The 14,265-nt window shown below is 38.3% G+C and overlaps 3 protein-coding genes across 3 annotated transcripts; 1 reads left to right on the top strand and 2 right to left on the bottom strand.

Moving 5' to 3' along the window:
• Positions 1-861: 861 nt before the first annotated feature.
• On the bottom strand, positions 862-5,793 carry LOC133710596 (uncharacterized). Its single transcript, XM_062136704.1, has 8 exons — positions 3,660-5,793; positions 3,416-3,514; positions 3,165-3,314; positions 2,760-2,923; positions 2,065-2,212; positions 1,844-1,972; positions 1,653-1,740; positions 862-1,563 (listed from the first exon to the last, which is right to left on the bottom strand). Exons 1-8 carry the CDS (start codon positions 5,760-5,762, stop codon positions 1,397-1,399), a joined length of 3,048 nt encoding a protein of 1,015 aa, XP_061992688.1. The 5' UTR covers positions 5,763-5,793; the 3' UTR covers positions 862-1,396.
• A 2,819-nt stretch (positions 5,794-8,612) lies between these two features.
• Positions 8,613-9,390, bottom strand: LOC133727094 (protein BUNDLE SHEATH DEFECTIVE 2, chloroplastic). Its single transcript, XM_062154722.1, has 3 exons — positions 9,166-9,390; positions 8,893-9,041; positions 8,613-8,737 (listed from the first exon to the last, which is right to left on the bottom strand). The coding sequence occupies exons 1-3, from the start codon at positions 9,289-9,291 to the stop codon at positions 8,695-8,697; spliced, it is 318 nt and encodes a 105-aa protein (XP_062010706.1). The 5' UTR covers positions 9,292-9,390; the 3' UTR covers positions 8,613-8,694.
• Positions 9,391-10,202: 812 nt separating this feature from the next.
• Positions 10,203-13,007, top strand: LOC133710605 (G-type lectin S-receptor-like serine/threonine-protein kinase B120). Its single transcript, XM_062136714.1, has 6 exons — positions 10,203-11,251; positions 11,351-11,568; positions 11,766-11,973; positions 12,059-12,296; positions 12,421-12,571; positions 12,667-13,007. Exons 1-6 carry the CDS (start codon positions 10,276-10,278, stop codon positions 12,970-12,972), a joined length of 2,097 nt encoding a protein of 698 aa, XP_061992698.1. The 5' UTR covers positions 10,203-10,275; the 3' UTR covers positions 12,973-13,007.
• The last annotated feature ends 1,258 nt before the right edge of the window (positions 13,008-14,265 follow it).

Here is a 14,265-nt window from a genome sequence, read left to right as displayed (position 1 = left end):
GGGAGGCCGCCGGACAAGCAAAATCCAATTTTTGTGAAAACCAACCCTAGCGCGTGAGGCGCGTTCCAATAGGCGTTGAGAATGGACTAGAACTTTTTACCGAATAGGACGAGTAGTCATCTATTATATATGTCAATGGATGTTAGATTGGGTAAATGGGGTTAAAAAAACTCTTAGTGGAGTAAGTGGGCAATTTTTTAGTTGAAAATGGGTAAGTGGTCACGGCCCCTTAGTTTAATTCTGTTTTGGGTCGCAAAAACCAGTGCCTTAGTTGGAATCTTTTTATGTAAGCTTCGAGGTTTCTTGGTTTTTGTTAGAATAAAGGTGCGTAAATTTACCAAAAGGTAGGTGTACTCGGGATTAAAAATTCTTCTAGAATAGGGTTTCATGAGGTTCTAAGGAACGATTCTTTCTGTCGACCTCAAAGGGGTGTTTCGCTTTTGTACTGCTTGCTGAATTATAATGAAAGGGCTGACCCTATTTCCATAAAAAAAAAAAAAAATGAAAGGAAAGTAATTTTATTATTTTGAAATCAGAATGAATCAGGGTTGTCAATAGGTCGTTCGTATTGAGTTGGGTTTGTTACGCTTCATCATACTTTAGAAAATTCGGGACAAAGTCATCGAATCTCCATACCTTCAAAACTTCATTCTTATATTTCTTTTTTCCATTTTCATTACAGAAACATTCTACTAGTGAATTATTCATGGACACTTTCTAGTACTTGTATGGAAATTGATAAGCAAAGGTAGGAACAATATAAGAACGGATTGGTGGCAACGTTAAATAGGCCAGCTAGGTTTGTTTGTGCAATAATAGCCAGCCTTTCTTTAGGGCCACAATCACAAAGAACAATGAAAGCTAATAAAAAGGACCATCACATTACAGCAAGGAAAACTTCCTGATAATTCAATGTCCATAAATTGAAGGCCATTTTCAAATGCCTCAAATTTTTGAGACAATCAGATTTTCTTCCTACTAGAACTCTGATGAGGATTATGTACAGTTAAATGCAACAGTGCAGGACCATTGCAAATCCTCAAAGAAACTATCAGCCTCTTACAGAGGCAACAATCTTGTTCCACCCAAGTGACGAATTTTCAAGGACAATCCAACTACTGAAGCTCGTTCTTTCACGTACTTCAGCACGCTATATGTAATGCTAGTCATTACCGTATTACAAACCGGTGATTGCAAAAATTTCACCCAGCTTGACCATCCCTAATGCTCTAAGCACATGACAGTGGCTGGCAAAAATAAGCCATGTCTGAGCATGTGCACTTATTGTTGTTCAGCCTGCCCCAAAATATTTACACTAAGCGATCTAATGATCTATAGCCCCTAGTACTAGAGACCGAGGCAGTATGTGGCTCGGCTTGGCTCAGCTTCAGTGGTGTCATTTGATGTTCAAAGCAGCAGACATTGCACGCAAGTCCTTTGAGATTTCTGAGAAGGGTGGCCTAGATTCTGGATCAGATGACCAACATCTCTCCATCAATGATTTCCATGTTGGATCACACCAGCTTGGTATTTCAGGACGGAGATTGCCTTTGATTATACCAACTAAAAACATAATATGAAGGTGTTTTAAAGTTTCAAACAAAGCTCAAACAAGAATATCCCAGTGTTTTCACAAGGAAATTGCACATTACCTATTATTTCCTCTGAGCGCAAGTTTGCGTAAGGCTCCTCCCCAGTCAACAGTTCCCACATAACAATTCCAAATGAATATACATCAACCTACACACAAGTAGGGGAGAAGTCAACGAAAGCCAATATAGAAATCGACAGAATACAAAATGTAAATCAACATTCTAATCATTTAACATTGAACATTGTTTACCTTTTCTGTCACCAAATTGTTCTTGTTGTTGCTATTCAAAAGTTCTGGAGCCATCCATGGTACTGTGCCTCGTACGCCACCAGAGACTAGTGTCCTCTGCTTGATTTTCGATAATCCCAGATCACCAATCTGAAATTTCAACATTATAAGGGAAGATTACATGGAGGGAGAAAAAAATGGTGGGGCATAAGAAACACAAATCCTTCTTCTCAGTTGGATACCTTGCATACTGGTCGCTGAGGATCCCTCATATTCACTAGAAAGTTATGTGATTTCAAATCAAAGTGGACTATGCTCTTCTCGTGAAGATATTCCATACCAAAGGCTGCATCCATTGCTAATATCAACCTCTTCCTACGATCAATAGTCCTGTAAGGGTTTAGGGGTTGATAACCAAAGACTAGTCAGTCAGGACATACAGTACACTTTTAAAATTTAGTTGTATTACAAAGCAACTAATAACTATTTCCACACTTAAAATGACAGCATAACACTCAAGTTCTCACAGTCTCACCAATTCAAGAAGCAGGAACTCAAACTACTTAAAATCTATGAGGACTTTTGGTGCACAAAGTGAGATAACCTGTATCTTATTAAACTTTCATGAGACTATAGTAGAAATCCAATAATTGAAAATCATTTGCTATCACTTTGCATTTTAAATGGTATAGATTATCTCTAGGTTGATATTAAAGATTGTTGATCCTCCGACTTTCAAATCCCTAGGTTTTGTTTATCATTACATGTTCTAAGCTATGGAGAAAACATAATTCAAGTATACATAACAATTAGCAAGCTGCATATTGGGTAAGAAACTGAAACAAAATTTGACTAATCAATTTACATTATGCAATACCAAAACGAAAAGAAGGCAATATTATATTATTTTATGAAGACAAGATATTATTCATCTTACCGATCTTTCCTTCGCAAAACTTGTTTTAAGGAGCCATTCACCATATACTCTGTCACCGTTGCCAAATTTGTCACTGGTCCATCTGTCACTACACCATAGAATGCCACAACGTTCGGATGGTGAAGTTGACCTAAGATATGAGCTTCCTTCCAAAAGTCAGCAAGCTGCGGAGAAGAGAATAGTAAGAGTTGGTGCACATTACACAACATACAGGTATACATCGATCAACTATAGTAGCAAGACCTTGAATATTTCCTACAAAGAGTTGACAGATAACAGGCTGGTATGCTTTCTTTCTTTCTTTCTACTCTGATAAGCACAAATAACTATGAAAGTTGCAAGCAATAAGTAACAAACATAAATTTGAACAAATGAACTGTGGGAGGAAAAGTATAAGATCATTACCAATCGATCTTCCAATACGCCATCTGTAAAGCAACTTGGCTTGATCTTTTTTATGGCAACATTAGATCCCTTCCATTTCCCATGGTAAACTGTTCCATATGTGCCCGAACCAAGCTCTTTTATAAACTCAAGGTCAGAGTTTTTGATAGTCTGAAAAGGTTGAACACAACACTGATCAATCTTGTATATTTATATTCCATTCAGTCTCCGCGGCTTATCAAAGCAGAAAATGTATAGGTTCCAATAATTACCTGTAGCTCTCGAGTGGCTAGATGAGTATAAAATGCAGCCAGATCGTTGGAGGTTCCACCAATTACTTTGGAGTAATTAAGACTTTCTCCATGGTTGGCCTACGAAAACGCAATCACATGTCAAAGCTGAGGAAAGCTTACTTCTAATAGTCAAAAGAGTAAAGCTACTAAAAACCTACAAAATTTTTCCTTCTTTTTGTTATTTCTTGGAGTTGAAGGAGATAAGATGTTTTCTAGTATTTACCTTCTCGGTAAAGCTTAAACTAGATGAAGAGTCCTGTCGGACCTCCTCAACATGCACACTGCATTTCTCTGTCTTAGCTGAATTCTGGAATGAAGGATTAGATGCAACTCCATTTGATTCCTTGACTTGAGGACCCAAGATAAATTGTCCTTCATCCCTGAGATCTTGAGGTTTTAGCAAGGTATCAGAAGTCACCACACAGCTAGCATGAGAAGAGAGCTGAGGACCTTCCACTTCTTTGGACAGTGAAAGGTTACGCAAAGAAATATTCACCGAACATGTTACTCCATTATATAAATCTTGCATGTCATTACTGCCATTTTTAGAATTGCCTGAAGAATTGATGACTGTTTCCTCATTAGGCAACTTATTATCAATAGTGCCAGAGGTGTTACGACCGTTCACAATGTCTTTCAGGCATGTCTCCTTGTCAAGATCACGATGAATAGGCTCGCATTTGCTGGTCACTCCATGAACACTTTCGTACTTTCCAAAACCAGAAACAGTTACAAGATTTTCCTGAGTGTCCATAGTCCTCACAGATGGAAACAAATTGTCAGTAACATCACAGTTCAAGAGTGATTGATCACCCACTCTAGTAAACGCACCATAATAACCTAAGCAATATTCCTTGGGATTCACATTCATATGCTGTAAAAGTCCAGGGCCATACTCTTTAATTCGCTTCTGGTTAGTATGTTGGACACCACTCAAGGACCTGTCTTTGATTGAGCTAGAATTCATCATCCTCACCCTTTCTGCCAATGCATCCTCAGAAAAACCGGCATAATGCCTGCATGAATTGGGATGATACACTCTCACAGACTGCCCCTGTTTTGCAATGCTCATATGTGGCCTAAGTCCAAGGAAGCATTTCCTTGTCGAAAGGCGCCTCCCATCCAATCTAACAGTTAGATGGTTCCCCATCTCAGCTGTGTTGCTCTTATGGTTCCTAACACAAAATGGATTATACCGCTGATGTCTAGTATCATTCGCGCCAAACCTATGGTTCCTAATGCTGCCACCACACTCCCTATCGCCGGCATACAACTGATTCACAGTTTCCAGCGGAGAATCACCACAAGAATGACAACTCAAACCATCCTTCACTAAATTACAACTGGCTCCCCAAGGCATAATGTTCTCTCTGTTCACTTTAGCAATTCCGTTCTTCCCCACATCCTTCTTAACATCACAACCATTACACCCCGGCTTCACACCGGAGTAATTCACCGGTTCCAAACCCTGCATTGCCGAGACTGACTGATCAGCCACCCCAACCTCAACCCCAACCCCATTACACAAAACCTGACCAGACCTCCCCAAAGCTTGATCAACCGTCAAATTCACATCTCTAAGGTTCAATGGATTAGACCTAGCCACTGAAAACTGAGCCACGTTGCCAGAATTCAACTCCCCCATTTTCGGTTCATCACGATCAGGGTCTAAATCTATAAGCAGAGGTTCATGCACCTCACATTTCCTAGTCTCACCCAAGCCACCAACTTCCATATCACTCTCACTAAAACCAAACCCACGAACCAAACCCGATTGCTTGGCCAGCAATTGCTGCTTCAACACCATCTTCCTCAGCGATTCATCGCCGTGTTTCTTAACCGCCGCCTTCTCACCCTCCACCCGGGTCCGGGTCACTGACCCAACCCCATGACCCGATCCGACTCCGTTACTATAACCATTGCTATTGCTACAAACAAAGAGCCAGAGTCTGGCGGACTTACCGTAGCTCTCGAGCTTCTCGAACGCTTCGACCATGCGTCGGACGTCGTCGTCGGAGTCGATGCGGACGAGCAGGGCGGCGCCGGAGCTCGATCCGAAGTCGGGGAGCTGGTACTTGATGACGAAGGAGGCAATGTTGGGGGAGAGATCGGCAATCTTCGACCGGAGCTTGGAGAACCCGACGTTCCGGTCGACGGAGATGATCCGGGTCTCGCCGCCGATGTAGCGGAGCTTCCCGGACGGCGGCCGGGGGTGGAATGCGCCGTTGAAGCTGCAGACGAGCTTGAGCTTCTTGGGCTGCTGGGTGTGGTTGGTAGTAGTGGGCTTTTTGCGACGAGAGAGAGGTGGTTCTTTCATGGAGGTCATTAGAGAGAGAAAGTGAGGAGAGAGGTGGAGAGTGATTCTTGGGGTGTTGAGGAAGACGGAGTTTGTGCTTATACTTGTATGGGAGTGTGGCGGGGAATTTTTACGTTTTTGGGCTTGAGTTTGGTTGTAATTTCCAGATTGCCACTCTGTTAAGGAGTTCAAAGTGGCCTGCTTCAGCTTCTGAGTTGTGACTTGTGTCTTGTGAGACCTTTCTTTCTTTTGTGGGAATCTTGTGAATTTTTTGGCCTTTTATGGACGGGTGAATAGTCAATTCTTCAATAATTTAATGACAACATAAGATAAATCAATTTTTAATTATAATATAACATAAAAGGAGGAAGATTGAATAATTTTGATTGTAAGATGGAGAATAAAGTTAATGAAGAAGCATTTAATGTACTTTGTTGAAGTCCACTTGATATCGTACTTATAAACCAATTACTAATCATAATAACACATAAAAAATAAGATTAAATCTTAATTGTAGTAAAGTAAGTACGAAACACAAAAAACGATGGAATGTGTCTATCCACATCTTTGGAGAGATGAAATAAATATGCAATTAATTGCCCTCAATTAAGAGATCTAGCAATGGTATCACTAGCCAATGAACGTATTCACAGGCCAAAATCTACTTTAATAAATACTTTTTATACATTCTTAACTTAGAATTTATGAAAAGACATTTTCCAAAAAGAAACAATGCTTTCATTACTAAAATGTTAGTTTACGATATAGAATTATCAAAACACAGCAATAAAAAGACCGATTTTGAAATAAAAAGATGTAAAAAGTTTTAAATATCGATTGGTTTGAATCATTGACCAACTTCTAAAATTTGCTATTTCGAGCTAATAATAAAATAATATAGCCAGAGACAGCCTGAAATTAGGGATCATAAGTAACAAGCAAATTAATTCAAAGATTTCAAATAAACCAAAGAGGTTGCGATCATGAAGATGGGGCAGTAACGATATTAGCAACGCATGCAAGGGCATAAATGTAAAAGTACGGTGAAAGGTTCCGTCTTCTTCGTAGTATGAAATTCCAGTATTTTGCCACTTGGCTCGTTGGCTGTTGTGGCTCCGTACAACGACATAACCTCCCTTTTTGTCTTTTAGTCCAATTCGGATTTAGGGCTCTAAGCAAACAATTAGCACATTATTATTGAGTTTAATCAAAATTAATTTATGCTGCATTTTTCGGACTTGTGAACTTTATATCTCACTATTTTTTCTCCAAAACTTCTAAAAAAAAAAAAAACCAACAAGCGTCATTCTAACATATTTTTTGTCTTCATGATGTTTTTTTTTTTTTTTTTTTTCCATTTTGTTGCGAATGACACATCAAATGTTTTTGACAGCTATTCGAACTACTATTTGGGATGTCCCGTGGCTCACAAGGACATCTATTACCCCTATGCGTGAGAGATCGCTAAAAATTGTACAGAGCTTTCCAAACTCTCAAGTTATTGAGTTTTTGTTTCATGCTTTTTATCAATATTTTAACACCTCAAAATAGTTTCTGAGTAAGTTTATGAACTTGACAAATCCTTTGCACATTTGATTTTGTACCACTCTTATACCTTATACGTGGCTGGCATTTAAGTATTGAGTAGAAAGTACAAGCACATTGTCGACCAGGATTAGCATGCTCATTTGATTGAGCTATACATGGTTGATTTGATTGCATGACAATTGTCATAAATCTTCAAATTACTAAAATCGAAAGACGTGTAAACAAAATATGAGATAGATGGCACAAATAGTTGGTGAGTCATTCATTTTGTGCTTCGAGTGTCCTTAAATATTCCAACCTTTGGTTATATTCTTTTTTTTTTTTTTGAAAAGACGTTGGTTATATTCTTTATCCTTGAGACAAATATTGATAAATCAATCGGGCGTGTTTGTACTTGCACATATCTATGCATACATTGATTATACTCCAATTGTATCGAGCAGATTTGACATCTAAGATAAAGTTGGGCCGTCCCTTGGTTCTTCCCAAGCCTTTGGGTCTCCTCGTTTGTCCATATCCGATCTCAGAATCAATACCAATCAATCCTTTCAGCTACAATCACTTTTTTCATGGGGAATTCATAGGGCTGTAAATAGGCTCGATACAGCTCATGTTCGACTCGTATTCGGCTCGATTTTAGCTCGTTTGGCTCGTGTTTGTAAGATAAATGAGTAGAGCTTGAGCTCAATATTAAGCTCGACAAAAAAACGAATCGAGCTTGAACAAGGATATATTCGGCTCGTCTAGCTCGTGAGTAGCTCATTTTTCATGAGTACTCATAAAAATTTATAGTATAAATAAAAATATAATTTTTCTAATCTCAAATCTTTAATTTTTTTTATTACATTCCTTTCAATTGGAAGAGAATCTGAGAATTTAAGTAAAATATATTCCAATAGAGTCAAATTTGGATTCTTATTTTAAATTTTCTTCTTCCTTTTTTATTTTTTAAATTTAAAGTCAAATGAGCTAAGCCAAGCTTATTTAAGCTCGATCTCATCCAATAAATCAAGCCGAGCCGAGCTGAGCTTGGGCTTAAGAAAAATATTCAAGCCGAGCCAAGCTTGAGCATGGAAAAAAAAATTCAAACTTTAGCCGAACATGATCACTTTGGTATTCGCTCCGACTCGGCTCATTTACACTCCTAGGAATTCATTCCTGGATTTAATCACAAATCAACTTTTAACACGAGAGCCACTTCAACTTTTTCCGTGACCGATCAGGAAATTCACTTGGTCGTTTGCAAAAGTAAAGATCCTCCTTCATTCTCAGAAGACCATCAAGACATGATAATAAACTTGAAGAAAAAAAAAGGTGGAAGAATTCATATAAGATAAAGGAGACTTATACATGAAAATGATAATGATTCATCACAACAAAGCTGAAGAACTAACACTATTCTGCCTCTTACAATTCAACTGTATCCCTTCCCTAAACAGTTGAGGCAGCGCTGTACCCTGCAATCCATGAAAAATCAACACAATCATATTCAGAAATGGTAAAGTTCGCCTCTTTCCTAATATGTCAATCTTTTTTGGCCAATTTAAAATATAATTAGCAAAGATTTACAGGCAAATTTGAAACAAAAGCTTATAGGGAAGAAGTAACCAACCTATTCCCATCACAGGTTGGGCAGAGACAAGGGTTTATGGCTACTGGGTCATACAGAGGCGACCATTGAATGGTGGCGTTCCCTTTGCATAACTTGCATATGTAAAACCCTTTTCCTTTACAAACCCCACAAGGCAAAGCAGTCTTTTTCTGCCACCACAAAAACCCACCAAAGAAAACAACATTTTCAATCAAATTTCAGAGAGCAATTAGTAAAAGGAGGATAAAGTATGAAACTTTGAAGATTAGAGAGTTGGGGTCTTGGTTTTCATACCCTTCTGGATTCGACGGCGAATCGTATGGCTCCAATCGTGGCGGTGGAAGCGAGATTGAGAGTCAGAAATCCGGCAACGATTACGGCGGCGCCTTTCCCCACCGTCTGCAGTGGCTTCGGAATCATTTTGAGTTTTGGTTGGTGGAGTTTCAGTTTCACTGAAGCTAAGGTTGACCGGCTGGTCAGGACTGAGGAAGTAGCTGAAGGAAAACACTGAGGCCTGTTTGTTTTGCACTTTTGCTATAAGGTGCTATATTGGCCCAGTTCATCTCAGATGGCCCGACCCGGCCCACGTAGACAATGGGAGTGTGTTTCTTTTGTGGCGACGTGGCGTTGTACAGTGTTTTAGAGTTTGGACTCATTACAAATTGTCTCAAATAGTTAAATGTGAGTGTTTCTTGTACAATTTTTTATAGTATTCCCGAGTTTTGAATCTTTAGAATCGAAAGTTGTTAGATTAGTTCATTGTGTATAAAACACTAGAACGTACAATGTTTTAATCTAATGGTGCCTATCTCCTGGCTCAAGACTACTCCAGAGCACCATAGAACTTTCGTCCTAACTCTACTTTCGTCGGGAAGATTATGAACAATATAAGATTCTATGTTACCGACTGTAGTCAAATTCCTTAAGACTATGAAAGCTTACTTTAGTAATTTTTTTCGATGAAGACTTGGATTAGTATTTTGGATGTCTCTTCAATGTGGGAGGCTATGACCTTATTATTTTAGTTCAAAAGGGGGGGGTTGACCATTACAGTTGTGAGAAAGTGGAAGCTGATAATAACAATGCTAGAGAGCAAAGATCCATGCACATAACCTTAGCTAAACACCAGGGAACACTTTCTTGGATTTTAGATTCTAAATCTGTATTCGTTCATTCGGATTGTCGTTGATTGTAAAAACAAAGTTCAGCTTTTAGTGCATTTTACTCAAGAAAAGCCGTACTCCAAAGAATTGCTCTAAATTCGTATAAATAAAAATAAAAAATTGCTCAAATTTTCGTAGCTTTGCATTTGGAAATTATTGTTTTCGCCACTACTATAAACCTCATCAGAACTTAGATTTCAACTATACATTTTCAGTCTCTATAATTTGTTTAGCAATTAGCATGAAAATATTGAGAGCTGCTTCTGTTTTCCTTTGTATATTCTTCTGCTTCTTTGTTTGCTCATCTCATGCAACAGATACCCTTAGGCCTGGTCAGTATTTGAAGAGATTTGAAACCTTGGTTTCTGATGGTGGAGTATTTGAGCTAGGCTTTTTCTACAGCCCCACTAAGTCAGTTGAAGGATACTTGGGAATCTGGTTGAAGAATGACAAAAAGAAAAGGCCAGTTTGGGTGGCAAATAGAGATGACCATCTTATGGATCCCTATGCAGTTCTCTACATCAACCCTCAGGGAATGGTGATCAGTGATAATAGAAATTCACCCTTTTTTTTCACTTACGGAGCACCTGCAACGACTAATAGAACAAGCGCAAGAATTCTTGACTCGGGAAACCTAATCCTGATGGAAGGAGGAAAGATTGTGTGGCAGAGCTTCGATAACCTGGTAGATACATTTCTTCCTGGAATGAAAATGGGGATGGTTAGCATAACCAATTCTCAGTTGAAGCCTATGTTTCTTTTATCATGGAAAAGCGCACATGACCCTACTAGTGGTTTTCTTGGTTTCAGCTTGGATGACAGCTCAACTCAAGTCAATGTCTGGCATGCTGATGGTAAAGATAAACAGATTGGCCATTGGGACGGCCATGAGTTCAAGTTTGTTTTCAAAACCAGATCAGATAATTACAATTTCAGCTATGTTTTGAACAGCAAGGAGCGTTATCTTACTTTCAACAACAAAGAAAGTACTGTATATTCATGGTTTGCATTGGCTTCGGATGGTAAGATCCTGGAGTTCATTAAGGTAGGACAGAAGATTTCGGTTGTGAGTCATTCGGTATGTGGTGACTGCTGGTTGGTGTCATCAAGAGAAAGGAAGCTGTTGCTGGCTGTCAAAGTTGTGGTTCCCTTGACTTTCTTCATTTTGGTCCTGATCTTGTTCCTGTATTGTTTGTGGAGAAAGCGCAACTCTTTAGGTACGTCAACCAAACTGTATTGAACTGAAATATAGTAAACTTTGCCAAATTATAACTTTGAGTGTACTACTGGACTGACTTGTCTGTAATAAACAACAGGAATTTACAGATTCTATATTGGCAGGACAGACAGTATGAAGCTACTATTGTCACAGTTGAGTTCTGATGATAGTGGTAACAGTTCACCTGTTATAGAACTTGGAAAGACGAAGGATCATGCTTTGCCAACGCTTAGCTTTTCCTGCATAGTGGCATCCACTAATAATTTCTCAGTTGCTAACAAGCTTGGAGAAGGAGGTTATGGGCCTGTTTATAAGGTGTTTGCATTATTACCCTATACTGCTGAGTTATTAAGGCATCTTGATATCGAGGGTTTGCTGTTTTTTTTTTTTTTTCTGCTTGGATCAACTATTTACATATATCGTCTCACACATGTGATAAAGTTTTGCTGGCAACTTAGAATGTATTTGATCTAAAGTTCCAGTGAAATGACTGTATCTTCTGTTTGTCCCAGGGTAACTTACTGCAACACGACATTGCGGTCAAAAGGCTTTCCAAAAGATCTGGACAAGGATTGGTGGAGTTCAAGAATGAGTTGCAGTTAATCTCTCAGCTCCAGCACAGAAATCTTGTCAAGATTTTGGGTTGTTGCATTCAACGAGAAGAGAAAATATTAATATATGAGTATATGTCCAACAGAAGTTTGGATTCCTTCATTTTTGGTTTGTATTTTAACTCTGCTCATTGCCCTTCTTTAAATTTAGTTATCAATACTTTTCTCATTTTGTGAAATTGCTACTGATGTAGATCCAACTAAGCGAAGACAACTGAATTGGAGACAACGCATACACATAATCGAAGGGATTGCTCAAGGACTTCTTTATCTTCACAAATACTCTAGATTAAGAATTATTCATCGAGACCTCAAAACTAGCAACATTTTATTGGATGCTTATATGAACCCCAAGATATCAGACTTTGGGTTGGCTAGAATCTTATCTGGGAATGAATGTGGAGCTGAAACAAAGCGGATTGCTGGAACATTGTAAGTAACTCTTATATCCTAAAACTAAAGAAACAAGATACAAATAGGTAAACTAACGCACAATGCTGACATAAACTTATTTGATAAATCTCAAATGATCTATTTTATCTCTTAATGGAATCAGTGGTTATATGTCTCCCGAGTATGTATTGCAAGGCCTTTTGTCAACAAAATCGGATGTATTCAGCTTTGGAGTCATCGTGTTGGAGATTATGAGTGGCATGAAGAATGCAACCTTTTATGAGTCAGATTATTCTTTGAACTTGCTAGGACATGTAAGTGACAATGTATAGATGGCTCTCGATCTGGATTTCTTATGTTTTTGTTCCTTAATTTATTCTAAAGTTACAAATGTGAAACTTGTTTATAGGCCTGGAATTTATGGATATCTGGACGATGCGAAGAGATGATAGATCCAACATTAGCTGATTCAAGTTCAAGGGATGGTCTTGTACTCTGCATTCAGGTAGGTCTTTTATGCGTTCAAGATTGTGCAGAAGATAGACCAACCATGTCAGAAGTTGTTTCAATGTTGAACACTGAAGGAGCTAGTTTACCTAAGCCAAAGCAGCCTATGTATTCTAACTTAATGTCGACGTCAGAGGTAGATAAAGCACTAAGAAGTGGAGTCCCTTCTGAGAATCTCTTGACATATTCATCAATAGTAGCAAGATAGCAGCTAGACTATTTGTATACCTAACTCGTAACTGTTTCTATGAATTTAATCAACACAAATACTATATCTAATTTGACAGCCATTTCAATATTTTCGTAACTGATTAGGACATCCACTTCATGGTTTCCAGCAGTACAGATCTTCAATCTCAAAAAGACTAACAAATGTAAAGATACAAAAGGTAGAATATAGATGATAAAATTTGTACATGATTTCACATAAATTATTCAACTTGTGAAACTTGTGGAATACAAGACAAGCTACACTTTCTTTTATTTTTACAACGTGCAGATTATGATCAAATTTGCTGATCATGATCATCAATAATATCCTAGTAAAAAAGTCAAGGAGCATTTCAAAAGGCATTGCAATTCGGCATCATTTACCCATAATTCATTTCCCTACCCCCTCATTCCAAAAAAATCAGTTAAAGGCATAATACCCTCTTCGTCTTCATCATAGTTGTTTGAGGTCTTGTCCATAGTAGACGATCTGGGCTAAGATGAAGATGAATCAGTCGGAGAAGAGGCAACCAGATATCTTTGATGCTTCGTGGCTTAGTGCTATGTATATAGTGGCGAATAAGACCAATTCATAAAATATTTTCCCAGAATGGGTACTAAAATTGCAAGAAATTGAGAGTATTGTCAATATTAAGGGTGATTGGAACGAGTATATTGTGATTTGGTCTTATTTGCAGCAATTCAAAACAGCCTTGATATTGACAATACTCACAATTTCTTGGAAGGTGTTACAACATTCTTTTGGCAGGGCGCGCACATGAGAAGTCCAGTGTTATATATCATGGTGAAGTTGTAGCCTCCTCCATCCTCATGTGCAAAGTTTCCATTCTGAAGGCCTTTTATTTGGTCCTTTTTCGGTTCTAGGTCCTTTTTCGGTTCTAAAGACAAGGAAAGTGCTCTCATCACCATCACTTCCCTACATCTTCTCGGCAAGTGCATGGTGTTTCCTAATTCAATCATGATCACAGAATACATGCAGATTGTATTGTAAGATTGTAAGAACAATTCTTAGCTAGGTTCACCCCTAGGGTGAATGAGCTCATTCACCATCTCTTGCGATTAACGCATAAGAACTTTATAATTTTCTAATCCAACCATTCATGTTATATAATGTAATATAAAGATTAGCTCTGTAAAAAATCAATCAAATTGAAGACCTTTTAGTTATTCATTTCTATGAAATACATGGACGGTTCATCATAGTAGTAGTAAGTGTTGTTAGAACCATCCATTTGTTTGATTCAATTAGATAATTAAATGATTTCCGATT

This window comes from Rosa rugosa, chromosome 1 (assembly GCF_958449725.1).
Source record: "Rosa rugosa chromosome 1, drRosRugo1.1, whole genome shotgun sequence".
NCBI lineage: Eukaryota > Viridiplantae > Streptophyta > Magnoliopsida > Rosales > Rosaceae > Rosa > Rosa rugosa.
This window is presented reverse-complemented; position numbering and strand designations above follow the sequence as displayed.